Here is a 15,887-nt window from a genome sequence, read left to right as displayed (position 1 = left end):
CTCTCCAGAGTCTTGGGCACAGATTTTCCCCATCACCAGCTACATGAACCTTCCCCAAGTAAAAGTAGATTGAAAGTGTTGCCTTCAGCATGCAAAGCATTACAGCTGAGTTTTGGCCCTTTCCCTGATTTCATTAGAAGAGGATTAGAACAGTACATCTCCTGAGTCTTTCCTTAATCCACTCACAGAGCAATGATTATCAGAACAAAGTGATAGTTTTGAAGTTCCTTTGCCCCAAATTGTTTTCTTTGCTGGTTCACTGTGATACAGAATTTGTTTTCATCGTTGTTGTTTTTAAAAACACCACCGAAAATTGTTCGGCTTAAAAACAAACACACACACACACACACACACACACACACACACAAAATGTAGCTAACATTCTGCCGCAGGGGTAGCATGAGAACCATACTGAGCAGTAGCAGATTCCCTGGGCAGACCTAGGATTCTATATATATAGTATGAGGCAATTAAGTCCTAAAACTGAAAGGTTAAAAAGATCTTTTTTAAAAAGTTGAGGGATTTAATTCCAAAGCTACTTACACTACTGTGAAGATGTAACCAGCAGGAGATATTTGGCACAGCCTTCTCCGCCCTCGCAGGTTAAAACAACTATGCTCGTTTTATCATAAAGTGGCTTCTTTTGTCTTATGTGCAATGAAACTTTCTGACAAAGCAGAGCAATGAGCTTTCAGCTCTCGATCTCTTTTTGATGACATGGTGGTGCTTTTTCTTTCCTCAGGTTCAATGCAAGTGATGAATAAGACAAGGAGGATCATGGAACAGGGAGGTGCTCACTTCATCAATGCCTTCGTGACAACACCTATGTGCTGCCCATCCCGCTCCTCAATTCTCACAGGGAAGTACGTCCACAATCACAACACCTACACCAACAATGAAAACTGCTCCTCTCCATCTTGGCAGGCCCAGCATGAAATTCGCACGTTTGCAGTGTACCTCAATAACACAGGCTATAGAACAGGTAAGACCGAAATAGGTGAGCTGCTTCGCTGGTAGGTTTTTCAGCCCTATGGCTCACGCCTGAGGCTATCAACTGGAAGGAATACAATGCATAACTTCTCCTAGTCTCTTGTCATCCGCCCGACAAACCCAGATTTCATTTATGCAGAGATAGATCTCCATTAAACTCATTGGATATTGTTAGCGTTGGGATGAAGAATATGACAGAAGATATTTTATGTGTCTTACTATGAAATAAGGTGAAATAGGTACTGGGCACATGATCAAGGGAGCTGAATGACAGGTGTGACCCATGGCAACAGTCCACCAGCCAGATGGATGGCAGAGAAATTTGGTCTGGTTAGCATTTTAATGCCAACCTACCTAACAGACACTTCCTGATGCTATGTGTGAACCAAAACATGGCTTTCATTCGCACTTCTCTGAATTTTCTTGTGCATTCCCCAGGTGTGTACAAAATGCATATATTAGGGGAACAGGTTCAAAAATTAGTGAAAGTAACATACGAAAGGGGAAATTGCTTGTAAGAAATGTGTCTATTTGGAGAAATGAGTACTTACGTAAATGCTGTCGAAATTTGCAAACGGATGTGGAAATGTGATTAGCTGAAAAAAAGATTGGGGGTGGGAGGGATGAAAGGAACTAAAAGAAACCAAAATGGACAGATTCACCCATCATTACTACCAGGAAGTGCTTCTGCTCAAGTCTTGTTTGAAAGAAGTGAGAATTGCACAAGATCAAACGAATGTTGTTACGCAAGTCCTGTTCCTTTCAATGCCACTTGGGCAGAATGCTTGTAGATGGGCATTTTAGTTTGCGTGTGTGGAAAGTGACAACATTTGGACCTCTGTCTTGGGATTCAAACTATCTTGGGCCAGTCTTGATTACTTTAAAACAGAGGTGCTAACTCAGATGGGCTAGAGGCTCATATTGTTTACCCAGCACCTATCTCCCATCCATTCTTTATTCACTCATTTTGATGGTGGAGGAACACAATATATATATATCCCAATTCCGTACTGCCTTTCTTCCTCATCTTGCCTGCTCAAACAGCACATCTCTAATCACCAGCTTCCCCTCCCCTGGGCCTGAACACTACCCTTGCAAATCCAAAATCCCTATCATCTAAGCCCCTTTCCTCCATACCGTTGCTTTCTCTCCAAAATTGTATTGAATTTGGTCTACCAAAATAGTTGCCAACATCCATCATGTCCCTCTGGAGCTCTCTTATTTCCTTTATGGCAGAGGACGCTGCAACTGCCACCTGCATTTTGAACTATTCCATTGAAGTAGCTTGCCACCAACAGTACCCTGAATCCAGGGTTGGTCTACACGCAAGAAGAAAACACTATAAATAAGTCATAAATCAAATCAGTATAGCAAAAGAAAAGAAAAACACTATGGAAAATCGCATGGAATTTTTTTTTTGCTCTCCAGTGCTATCTGGTGTTGCATGTTTATAGCAAATTCAGAACACTAGTTTTTTAACTAATGTAGCTGAGCCTCCAGTCTAGTGGTCTCGGAGCCATTGTTGCACTTCTGCAGCATTGAGAATTACAACATTCAAGGCTTGAGCTAATGCCCACCACTACTTTGGAGCAAACTCTGGATCCATATTTCTGTCTTGCAGGCTGGCAGGAGACCTTGTGATTAACGTAGTGTAATCATTGCCATCTTATGGCAAGTCAAGCGGGTGTGTTTTCATACCATTCTTGTGTCTGAATGCTATTTTGGGAGGTGAAGAGCAATAATTAATACTTATGCTCTGTGGAACAATAGAGTTGCCTGTCTAGACTGAAGCCTTGAGGTGTTACTGCACTTTAAAAGTTGACTAGTAAACATAGTAACATTACTTTCTAGCTTCTTGTGTTGCTTCTACTCAGCAGCCAGACTAGGAACGTGTCTTTGAACAAATTAGATAATTTCCTTGCTTTGTTCTGCTCAAATAAAGACCCTGAATTAGTCTGCGATGGAATAAATTGAGGGAAGTGTAGACACCCTATTACTCTGTAGCTGTTTCCTTTTGTTTTATTAATAAGGGCATTAATGTTTTGGGGCCTACAAAATGTGCCACAGACAAAAGTTAACACCTGCTTTTGTCCTTTCTGTGCGTACTGGATTTGTTTTTGTTTGATCATGCCAATCCCAGCTGTCTGAGCATTCTGGAGCCAAATTGTGAAAAATTGTGTCATGCTCACTCGCAGCTCTGAATTCCTAGCATTGATTCTAGGTGAATAAGTTCAGGTACAAGTTACGTTGAATATGCAGTGAAAACTCACCGGATATTGAGCTGCACCTAGTGAGTGCACCTTGCAAACCATCGTTTTCATTTGAATATGCTTTTATCCCTTTGACTATGTCAGAGCTGCGCAAAGTGGCTTTTTGCAAACCTTCCTGTGCTGCTTTGGAGGTTGAGAGAGACGAACAGCACTGACCGGGTTGGGGGGGGGGAGTGGTTTCCATTGAATGAAAACTGCTTCCTGCTGCTTGAGCAAGGTGTGTTCCTAGCATCCATCAGCTGATAGGGTGTTTGAAACACACCTTGCTACACACCTTGCTCCGGCAAAGAAACAATTGGGAGACCACCCTCAGCTCCTGGTTGTACCTTTGAAACCCCTCCTTTACCCACCCCAGACCTGGTGCCATGTATTGTTATTATTATTTATTTTAAGTTGTTTTAAGATGTTTTTAATATTGTGTAATATTTTAATATTAATGTTGTGTTTCACTTGTTGTAACTCGCCCTGGGTAAAGAGTGGGTTGATAATGATACACTATATCAAACTTGCATGGTGGGCCAAGTTAGGTCTGCAAACTGGTGGTTCCACACCTAGATTTTAGAACATATGAACAAAATCTATTAGAGTGGTACCTCAGGTTACATACGCTTCAGGTTACAGACTCCGCTAACCCAGAAATAGTACCTCGGGTTAAGAACTTTGCTTCAGGATGAGAACAGAAATCGTGCTCCGGCAGCGTGGCGGCAGCAGGAGGCCCCATTAGCTAAAGTGGTGCTTCAGGTTAAGAACTGTTTCAGGTTAAGTACGGACCTCTGGAACTTAAGTACTTAACCTGAGGTACCACTGTACAAACCTCAGGCTAATTCCAAACTAATAAAAAGCAAAATTCAGAAGTACCAAACACATGATTAAAAGCACAATATCTATCATAATCCATAACCTAATACACAAACTGAGCATCCAATAGTACAATAATGCAGAAAAACCTTATATCTTATCAGTTAAAGCAGAACAATAACATGCTTGTACCATGTCAAAATGCTCCAAAAAGAGGATATTTTGTTATTGTTGTTTAAAAGGTTATGAGCTATCTGTTTCATTTCTTCTTTCTCCTTCGATCACTGTAGAGTAAATAAAGTTCACTGTAAGCTTTTCTGATTTCTTTTTCTCTGTGGTCCCTGTAGAGCACAGAGTGCATTTAGGATTTCATCAGGGAATTCTCACGCAGGCAGAATCATTCTCAGCAATGGGCAATCATTCTGTCACCACCAGCTTAAAGAACATCTGCACAGCCACCAAAAATCAATGGATGATGTCATTGGACTGCTGTGTTGCACTTAGCCAGAGGATCAGAAAGCACTCTCTGGATGCATGTTTTGCATTCTTTCAGAGCGGGCCTTCATCACTTCTTTTACTCATCTCCAGCGTTAGAAACTCCCATTGTTCTAGGCACATTTTGCGACAAGGAATATCATTAGCATGAGCAGTTTCTGAGCTCTGGGTGCAGTACATTTCAGATTAAAACTGCAGAGTGGAAGGAAAGGAGGACCTTTTTCTACCTCCCCACTTCCAGCCACTCTCCGAAGACTGGAGAAGAGACCCTCTTAAGAATATGGGGGGTGGGCAGGCAGGGGAAGCATGGATTTGTTTTTTGCAGTCTCCAGATGAGGACTAGGCCATGTGAAAAATGAACATAAGATTCTAGCTGCAGTTTATTCATTTTCAGCTTTAAATTCTTCTTATAAAAAAAGTGCACCTAGACATTCTGTTGTTGCGCCCATCACCTAGGGCAGGTTTCCTCAACCTTGGCCGTCCAGATGTTTTGAGACTACAATTCCCATAATCCCTGACCACTGGTCCTGCTAGCTAGGGATCATGGGAGTTGTAAGCCAAAAACATATGGGTTGAGGAAGCCTGACCTAGGTTTAAGGTGCCATTTAGCTCCTAGCTTTCATATCTCAGTTTCTAACACTGCTCATCTCACTTGGGTTTCCACTGCAGCAAGTTTTGTAGTCACTTGGAAATGGGGAGAGTTGTGGGGAAAGACATCGTGACTGTTTCTTGCCCCCTGACTCCGACTCCATTGCTGTCACTTCCTGCTCCACCACTACCACCAACTGGTTGAGGTCCTTCTCCCTCCACGGAGGCTCTGCAGGAAGGGCAGTGGAAAGAGCTGCCAGACTAGCTGCCCCCTCTCTCACACTCGGGGATTGAAAGGTGAGGAGCTCTGTCTTCCATCCCTGAGTGCTAGCCTTCAACCATCCCCTTTGTTTCATCTCCTTCATCAGCCTTCACTCAGGAATGCTAAACCATGCCAGATCCATGCCAGATCCTTGCCAGATACTGACTAAACCATGCCAAATCCTGACAAAGCTGAGGGGCACATGACACCTTTTGCATCTGGCTTTTTTATCGCACAGCCACCATTTTGCATTTGGTTCCAGTTGGTGGGCCTTGAGTTTCTAGTAAACAAACTGTTCTGTAGCTCTCCTCCTGGTCAGAGATCCTGGAATCCGATATTCTGTTCCCTGCCCCACACTGCCTTGTCATAGTCCTTCTGTGCTGAATTGCTTTTCAAAAATTCAGTTCAACTCTCAACTTAGATTCATAATGCTTAAAAAGTCTTTGAATGAACTCCTGCACGGACTATTGTCTTTAGCCACTTCTCCTAGCTTTGAACATTGTATTTATTTTTACTTTTCTGTGGTCAGCATCACAGCTAACAAGGAAGCTCTTCTTCCATCATAAGTTGTCTTGCAGGTTTTCCAATTCTGCTTTCCATTTGCTATCCCTGGCGGAGACCCGAGTGGATGACTGCAGATGAATTTTGTTCACAGTGATCATCTTTTAACCTGTTCCTTTATTTGCACTGTGGCATTTATTTTCCCGGTAGCAATAGCAGCAGAGGTTTCGAAAGAGGAATAAAATCCAGGCAGATGCAGATGTAGCCAGGTTTAATATTGCTACTGCTACCAGCAGTGGAGAAACGCTACTTTCTGTGGTTGGGTGAATCAGCATAAATTGGGTTTTGCCCACACTTTGGAGAATGGGAGTAAGCAAGCATAGCATGTGGACAGCATTTCATTTTCTAGACCTGTGGGTGGATGGGTGTTTGAGAGAGCAAAGCTGTGTGTGTGATTACATTTATATCCCACCTTTCCTCCATGGAGCTCAAAATGGTGCGTGTGGTTCCCTACCTCCCCACAACAACACTGTGAGGCAGTTTAGGCTGAGAGACAGTGACTGTCCCAAGGTCACCCAGTGAGGTTCATGGCTGAGTAAGATGACCCTGGTCCAACACTCTAACCACTACACCGAATTGGTATACAAATATGTACCCACTTGTTATATTCATAAAAATAAAAAAATAAAAAAATTGCAACTGGCAATGTCCTGGACATGATTGGGAAAAACAGGTTTTGTTGAAGACTATAGAATACTTTGCCAGGACCCTTTCTGCATTAATGTTGACTGCTGTCTTTAAAAAAATATATATACCTGTGTGATAAGAGGCAGCCAAATATTAAGGCTGTGAGGTCATGTCTCCATACAGTGGTACCTTGGCTTAAGTACTTATTTTGTTCTGGAGGTCCGTTCTTAACCTGAAACTGTTCTTAACCTGAAGCACAGGTTTAGCTAATGGGGCCTCCTGCTGCTGCCGCCACAGCACGATTTCTGTTCTCATCCTGAAGCAAAGTTCTTAACCTGAGGCATTATTTCTGGGTTAGCGGAGTCTGTAACCTGAAGCGTATGTAACCCGAAACGTATGTAACCTGAGGTACCGCTGCATTTGATATATACAGACAGTGAGGAGTTGTTCTTGTGTGCCAAAGGACCCTACCCATATAGAGAGGTCCCTGTATTTTCTTGTATGCTGCTGGAAGTTGAGCAGGAAAGCAACTTAAGTAAACATGTCAAGTTAAAAGTTGAAGGTTTAGTCTATGGAAGATCTGCCACTTGCAGGCTGAGTCATCGGTGCATTAAAGCGTGGCCACTCTTGAACAGGGCGTGGCAAAAGAAGATTGAAGGAGGAAACAAAGGACTCATTGCAGTGAGGATTTATTGGTGTCAAAAAACTGTTTCTGCTAAAGTCTCCTTATGTAAACATTTACAAAAGGAATGATCTGCTTGGGTTTTTCTTTCTTTCTTGTTGGCTGTATCTCCTTCCAGGAGATAGCATTTAAAAGAAAGAATGTGACTTGGGAAGAGAGGTCTGTTCCTTGTTCCTGGAGTCAAGAGTAACATGGTGTTCAAGTGGGAGCAAGGGCATAGCTGATTAGACAGGTTAACTCAGCTTCTTCTTCAGAATTTCCGACTGGCTTATTTTATTTTATTACTTTATTTTATTCATAAAATTTGTACACCTCTTGATTGTAAAGAACCACAAAGTGGTTTAGGTGCATTATATGGCCATTCCCACAACAAAAAGCCTTAACAGCCACAAAAAGATTCAGTAATAAAAATTACATAGGCATGTTAACACACTTAGAATTCAACAATATAAATCATCTGTGTTCTCCAAATGCATGGGGAAACAAAAATAGCTTCCGCATCATGAAAAACTTGAGAAAGTTGAATGTTGGTGCCAGGCCACCCTGGGAAGAGCATTTCCATAGTTTGGGAGCGATTACAAAAAAAAGGCCAATTCTCTTGTCCCCATCCCCCTGGACCTCCCTTGGAGGTGGCACACCAAGAAGGGCCTCAAATGGTGAGCTCAGCATCCTTGTTCATATGGGGAAAGACATCCCTGTAAGTATTGGGTCCCAAGGCTTTGAAGGTCAAAAACAGCACTTTGAATTGGGCCTGAGAACTTTGTTGAGCTTTACTGCAAGGATTCCTGTTTCCTCCTTGGATAAGGTCTGGTTAGACTGATAATATGAAGGAGTGACGACTTACGGTATTTTTAACCTTTTCAGGAAAAGTTGTTATCTGTACAGTGGCACCTCAGGTTAAGTACTTAATTTGTTCCGGAGGTCCATTCTTAACCTGAAACTGTTCTTAACCTGAAGCACCACGTTAGCTAATGGGGCCTCCTTCTGCTGCCACGCCACTGGACCACGAGTTGTGTTCTCATCCTGAAGCAAAGTTCTTAACCTGAGGTACTATTTCTGGGTTAGCGGAGTCTGTAACCTGAGGTACCACTGTATTCATTTTTGTCAGGGCATGACTGAACCCCCCACCCCATCCTGGCTTCAGCACAATGGGGGGGCATTTTGGGAAGAGGGCTGCAATTAGTTTTTGCCCCACATACTAGCTGTAGGTTTTATTTTCCTTACTGTTATATGTCACTGATGCAAGCATGCGTAAGTTTACTATAAAATCAATTAAGCACAAAATGCAATCAATTAAACACAATGTGTTGTTCCTGTGAAATACTTTCTATAGGACCACAGGTTTTTTTTAAAGTTCACCAGCCACTGCTAATGTACCTAACAGCAGATAATATTGCTGGAATAATAACTGAATTGTAACCTTTTGCAAATAAGTGGTTGATTGTAAAGGGAAGAAAATTGCTCAGAGTCAAAGAGACAAAAGGGCAAATAACGGAAGTATATTATCGAAGGTTGCAGAATAAGTCAGAGCCAGGAATAGGGACTCTGGTTTCTGAGTCACAGTTCTCTGTGCTGACTCCTAACCGCTGAAACCAGATCTAATCCCACTGGGACGTCTCTGTTTATGCTGTATGCATTACAGCTGAGGTAAAAAAGAAGGCCTGAATTCAACATTGAACCAAGAAAGGGGTGTTTTATTCTGCAGCAAATAGTCCTAGAATGATTATAAATGATATCTGGAAGGTAGCTTCTGAAGCAGGCAACATCAGAATTGTGCTGAGGGGGTCCTAATGGCAAGAATCTAACCTGTACAGCTTATTTCATGTGTATACTTGCAAAAAGTGGAACCTACAGGGTGGAATTCAACATAGTGCTAAGGGAAATGTTCCGTCAGCAGATGGATTTGTATTTGCAGAATAGGATTTCCCCACCTGTCCTTCATGCCCCCTAAATCTGATCTAGGGGATCCTACAACCCTCTGAAGATTTTGGGAGGATGTGAGGTGCACATGGGAGAGGGGAATGGGAAAGTCTGTTGCAGAAATCCTTGCACTGGTGGGAAGCCATAGAAGAATGCTAGCCATTAATCCAGACTTGCTATGCATCCAGACAAAAATCTTGTCATTCTTGTTCATTGCCTCATAACTAATATTGACATATTTTCCATGCATGTGTTTCTTCCTTTACATTCTCTTCCTCCACAACCCATGTTAATTTCTATTTTTGCAGCATTTTATAGTAACTAACAAAACATGCTAGAGATACCCTCTCTGCATGGGGGGCAGGGAGTCCCATCAAATAAATTGTTCAGAAAGCAGATCTCCAAAATCCATGGAAAATATATCAATAACAATATCTGATGGCAAATCCATTCAAGAAAAGGGGGATATGCGGAATATATTACCATTCCTTACCCAACAGCAGTAAATTGCTTCATTAAAGCCTGACCCTTACCCAGTGAGTGTTAAGATAAATGGTTTGACCTTTTGTAGAAAACAATTGATCAGAATGGGAATTCTCAACTAATAGCCTATATCTTCCTACCGAAAAGTAGCAACAATAGATTTAAGTATCCTCCACTGACTCAGAATCCTTGGGGAGAGATCCACTAAAAGCTATACAGCTGATTGATTTATTGCTAAACTTGATTTTTACCATTGATGTGTATTGAAACACTTTCGTTAACATCATAGAACTGCATGAAAACTTAATCTAAAAGCCTTTTTAGATCTAGTTTGGTTTCTGTCTTTCATAACCGTAAAGATGTCAACCATTCTTCACTGTAATAAACCAGCTGCTAGCCGTCCACACCTTCAGGTACCCCATTAGCGATCAGATTCTTGTGAGGAATTAACATGGTTGGTCCCTCACATGCCTCAATATATTTGATGATGTATCCTGAAAAAAAGGGAGACAGCCTGGATGTATCCATATCTATAAAAATGAAGCTAAAGAATCAATACAAACATTTAATGCTCCCTTGCCACACTGCTAACCATTATAAGTCTATATTCTTTCTCTTCCCCGCTTCTCCCTTTATTTTTACCTGAATATATCTTTGCTCAGTGTATTTTTAAATTGTCTTAAGAGGCTTCTCCTTTCATTTTTCCTCCATTGCTAATGTATTGTTCTAAAGGGATGCCAGCACCTGCCTTTAAAGAATAATGCTTTCTCATATTGATTTATCATTTCAGCCAAGAAGTAATATTTAGTTTGGTATTTGCAAAGAAATGGGATTCTTATCTTGAAGCCGTCAGAACAGTAAAAACCTAAGCAGGGTATTTGCCCGTTTGTCAAAGGCTTTCTGCAATCCATGTTAGATTTAGATCTTATGGAGACTGCATTACTAAAATAAAGAAACAGAAAAGGCTTTGTTGCATTATTGAACCCATGGCTTTTTCGGAAAGGTGATATAATTCCCTTGAGAACACGAGCAATTTATAGAAGCCTAAGAATATACTCTGGCCCTGGTGTATATGCCACATTCCCAGCTTTGATCTTGTTCTGCCATTAACATGCGGAACTGCTGTTGAAAATTTGGAAGGTGGAGCTACACGTTCCATGTCATTCTATGGTGTGTGTTTTTGCCGGAGTTTCTTCTTGCGGCTGTTGCGAAATGCAGCTGTTGAAGATACAGTTTGAAGAGGGAAGCTGTCATAGGATGAGAGCTGTCAGAAGGACTGCCATCCTTCTGATTTTACCTCTAGTCAGGGAAAAGCGGCAGTTCCTCATGGTTCCTTTTCTCCACCCCACAGTTTGAGAGCTATTTTGAGTGGGGGAAAGCCATTGGAAAAATAGGAAACCCCTCTCCTCTAGAATTCATCTTCCCCTTCAAATTACTGTTGCAGTGTCAAATTAAGAATCATGGGAACTACATTGGACACATCATTGTTCTGTACTCACAATGACCCACTTTGCATGTAATGCTAAGCCAAACCATGGCTTAGCATGAGCCTGTGAGCTGCTGGAATGCAGATCATGGCTGCTGTGCTCCTTCCCCAGTCCTCTTGTTATGCTACCCAGGACTAAGCCATGGTTTGGTGTAGCATGTCGTTTGAACCCGAGCTCCTGGTTTGTCTTGCTCAAGACAAATCAGGAGCTGTAACCAAGGATTACTCACCCTTCTCAATGAACCATGCCTACTGCTGTTTCCAATCTGGAGACAAGAGTGTTCAGGGAACTAACATGGCACTGGTTCTACATATCCTGTTTGGCTTCTCCAAACCTCTTAATTTCTTTGCAGGAACAACTTTCCTTGAGTAATACACCCCCAGGCACTCCCTAGTTACATTTTGCTCTGTTTTAGTCCTCAGATTTTGTTTCATCCCTGTTGCCCTTGCTTCAGATGCTACTCTAAGCTCCAGGGTTTGAAATGGGAATGAAATTTCAACTAAATCCTGTTCCTCGTGAATCCCGTAATCAGTAAATACCCTTTAGCATACATTTATGGAAAGGAAAGGGAAACTTGGAGCAGTGTTAGGTTTTCATACCTTAACTCACAGAGAAACATCAACCAACATTTATGAAAACATAGACGTCTGTGCTTCTTGCCAAAGTTTCTCCAGAAAGAAGCTACTTTAAAATGCCACGGTATCTTACAGTTCCTTGTGTCTGAAAGCGACTTCTGGGAGGGTGGAATGTTTGTGGTCAGAAGAACCAGTCAGACTCTTAATGGGTGGGAGGTTTCTCTTAATTGAGTTCATTAAGACTATACTGTCTCCTTTGTCTATTTATTTATAAACCCATGTTTTTCCTAGTGCGTCTTCCAAGTTTATTGCTAAATGGAACAAAACCAATTCTGTTTATAAAGGTACTTTTTACATAACATAAGCTGGGACCTTTCCAGAGTTAAGCAATCTTGTAAAATAAATAAATATTGTGGGCAAAATTATACATACATACATACATACATACATACATACATATATTATTATTTTATTATTATTATTTTATTTTTTAAAATAGCCCTGAAGTCTGAATGTGGCACTGTAAGCTTGTGAAAAATCTTATCAGCAGACACAGAACATAATGTAAAGGTTTCTCTGCTCATTGTAGGTAAGAGTCTGCATAGATGGATTACATTTCCAGGACTCAGATAAATTATAAATTGTGGATTTTTATCCCGCTGTTACATTGGACAGAGTTAACAAATTTAGAATGGCAGTATCAAGCATATTAAATGAAGGAAACATGCAGAAATAAAGGAAGGGAACATGCAGCCTAAAGCACAGCACTCTGCAGAAATAATTCACAGCATTGGGGATCCACAAAGCTTGAACTGGCCTTGGTAGCCAATGACAATTTGTACTTACCAGCATTCCTTCTCTGCTGCTGGGGGAAGTGTTCAGGTCTGTGCCATCTTGCTGAGCCTTGTGGGCAATGTGAGCCTACAACCTCCATCCTAAATACTAAGCTGGGGTTAGCAGGCTTGTCCCTGTCCTGCTGAGCCCTGGAGCCATTTGGAAACCAGTGGGACATTTATATTGCATTGTGCAGGTTCTAGAGATGGGGGGGGGAGTGCTTTGCCAGATTTAAAAAGGCATTTGCAGTAGTCAGCTGAAAAGCATGTTAGTGGACCTCCGTGCAGAGCCAAATGTAATTTTACATGACTTAACAAGAGGTGAAAAGTGTAAGGATGTTTTGGATGGTATCATAGCATCAGGTGCAAAATCTGCTCAGTATTTTGAAACTTTAAAAAAAAAACCACCGTGTACAAGCAGTGGCAGTATATAGGATATCATGCTAACTTGGGCTAAAATGCTGCTGAAAAGAATTGCTTTGTTTTGCCATTTGGAGATGTTCTGTTCTCCTGTGCCCAACAGCTGCTCCGGCCAGAAGCTTAGAGTTGCGACTCAGTCATTTATGGAATATTAATTCTCCATCTGTAAAAAATGGTTTTATTGGGTTTTGGTTTTTGGTAGGAAAGGTTTTAATTAGTTTTAGAATGGTTACTTTTGTTTTGTATTTTATCTCGTCCTTTTTTATCTTCTTGAGTGCTGCTTTGATGGCTTCAGGCTGTGAAGTGGTTTATACATTTGTTAAATAAATAAATGAATGGCAAGGAGAGGAGCAGGAATAGTGCCAAATCCAGCTGTGCTTAGTTATATATAATGACGAGGCACGAAAACCTTCAGATGGCTGTGTTCCAACCTTTCACTGTGGACAAGGATCAATAGCCCAATCCATCATCCCTAGATACTGAGGCAAGGAGAAGAAATCTACTCCACTATTCAATTACCCACACATTACTGTGGATTGCACTTAACTCTCTAAATATTGGAAGTGCCTCAGGAAGCAGAGTAACCCGAGAAAGTGTTTGATTCCACAGTCCTTTCTTGGGAGAGCATGGCTGTCCATTTATTGTTTTACTCCAGTATTCACCCACCTGATGCCCTCCAGATGTTTTAGGCTGCCATTTCCATCGGCCCCGGCTGAGACTGATGAGTGTTGTCATCTTAAACATCTGTAAGGCACCAGGTAGGTGAACGCTGCTTGACATCATAACACCTTGGCATTTACTTTGCATGTTGCTGTTGTTTTAGTCTGGTTGATGCAGATGACCTAATTAAAGGCAAAGGCAGTGAGACTTTAATGGTCAGAGTGATGAACTGGAATTTGTTAGCACTGTTCTAGCTTTGCATGAACTTGGATACAAACTAGCTGTTAGGTACAGTGGTGCCTCGCAAGACGAAATTAATTCATTCCGTGAATTTTTTTGTTTAGCGAATTTTTCGTCCTGCGAAGCACGGTTTCCCATAGGAATGCATTGAAAATCAATTAATGCGATCCTATGGTCAAAAAAAGTCCAAACAAAGCCAAATTTAGTACAACAAGAGTTTATTAAGTGCTCTTTAAAGTCACACATACTGTAAAGAGCATTTCAAAATTCAAACCCAGAATTTTTTTAAAAAAACAGCAGAGTGGCCCAATGGTCACAGAAAATCATAAAAATGCAGGGGAAAAAACCACAAGCTTCCAGATTCTTGCAAACCCCTTCCCAACACCAAGTCCTTGAATTCCAAATAACCCAACCCAAAATCCAACCCCCCCAAAAAAAGTTTTAAAAGCTTAACTTACCAAATGGCTGCAAAAGAAGTTTTGGAAAAGCTTCAAAAATCACCAAAGTCTTTAAAAACCTCAAAAAAGGCTACTATGTTCACTGCGTTCTATGAGTTGCTCCTCGAAGTCAAGTCGCAACTGTATTAACGGTATTAAGAAAAAGGAAACGAACTTGCAAAACGTTTTCGTCTTCCGAAGCAAGCCCATAGGGAAATTTGTCTTGCGAAGCAGCTCAAAAACAGAAAACCCTTTCGTCTAGCGAGTTTTCCGTCTTGCGAGGCATTCGTCTTGCGGGGCACCACTGTACCTGTGCAAAATTCCTATGCCTGCCTGTGCAAGGTGATTGGAATTCTTGCATGGTATTTTAATGTATATTAGCTCTTTGCTGGCTGGCTGGTTTCCTTCTTCCTCTTTGCTGCTGGAAAAAGAAGTTGAGCATTGTCATGGAGTGGATGAGGAGATCTGCAGCAGCACCAGGAGTGCCAACTTGGCCCCACAACCGTGGGTGCCTGGGGCCATGGGTGCCATGAAGCATGCATGGCCCTGGCATCAAAATTTGATGGGGGCTCGGGCACCCAGGGCCCCAGGGAGTTGGCACCTATGAGCAGCGCTGAGAGGGCTAGAAGGAAGCTCTCTGCAGTAGCAGCTGTCAGAGCTGATAGCTGCTGCAGTCACTCTGGGACACTGAACACTTACAGTTACAAAACCAAAGTATTTTATTAGGGAGATTTAATCATACATTAAAAACAATGTGCGTAAACAGCACATTGTTTTGTATATCTACTATCTCTTGAGGACTGAGGTGGAAGGAAACCAGTTTTGCTGCTTTGAAGCACCAAGAATGGTGCAGAGTACTGTTTGGTGATGCACTTGTGACTTCACAAAGCACACACACCCTTCTCCCTGGAAAAAAATGGTGCTTGGATATCTGGAGGCAACAGTGGCGTAGCGTGGGTTGTCAGCACCCGGGGCAAGGCAAGTAATTTGCGCCCCCTAACCAGTGGATTTGCGCCCCTAACCCTAACCCCCAGATGTTGCGGCCGGGCCCCCCTGCACCCCCCATGCTACGCCACTCTGCAGCAGTAACTTCAAAACCCACCTTGCCAGTTCCCAAAGGGCACCATGCACAGCAAAATCCAATGCCATTCGTTTTTCTCATTTATTTTTATTATTACTATGTATCTTTAAAAGATAAACATTCAGCGTAACAAAGAACTTAAACCGGAAGCCTTTCTTTAGCACACACACCCTTAGGGGGATGATCCACCACTCATTTACTCGTGAGCAAGCCCGCCAAACTTGCTGACGAAACCGAAAGCCTCTTAACCCGCTGGCGAGAGGCTTAGCCGGGCCTCTCTCGCCCACCGGCTTCCTCTCGGAGGTTTTTGGGGAGCGCAGGGCGCGGCGAGGCCCGGTGGCGTGTCGGGGTGCGGAGGCTGCCCGTGCCGGCCAGGCGCCGGTGGCGGCGTCGGCACTGCTGCAGCGGCTGCTCTTCCTGCGAGCAGTGAGTGGAGCGCAGCCGCAGCAGCGGCGGGGGGCGCGCGCGCTAGGGCGCA

At 42.4% G+C, this 15,887-nt stretch overlaps 1 protein-coding gene across 3 annotated transcripts in view; it reads left to right on the top strand.

Annotated features, from left to right (window-relative positions):
- The window catches only part of SULF2 (sulfatase 2), a 296,927-nt gene that overhangs the window by 225,508 nt on the left and 55,532 nt on the right, over positions 1 to 15,887 (top strand). For all 3 annotated transcript variants that reach the window (XM_082225923.1, XM_082225922.1, XM_082225924.1), the window contains one exon: positions 743 to 982. In XM_082225923.1, the coding sequence (XP_082082049.1) occupies positions 743 to 982 (240 nt within the window). The remainder of the gene's footprint in view (positions 1 to 742; positions 983 to 15,887) is intronic.

The sequence above is a fragment of the Podarcis vaucheri genome, assembly GCF_965113315.1.
Source record: "Podarcis vaucheri genome assembly, chromosome: 6".
In the NCBI taxonomy this organism is placed as follows: domain Eukaryota; kingdom Metazoa; phylum Chordata; class Lepidosauria; order Squamata; family Lacertidae; genus Podarcis; species Podarcis vaucheri.
The sequence above is the reverse complement of the archived record's forward strand: the minus strand, read 5'-3'. Positions and strand labels throughout refer to the sequence as shown.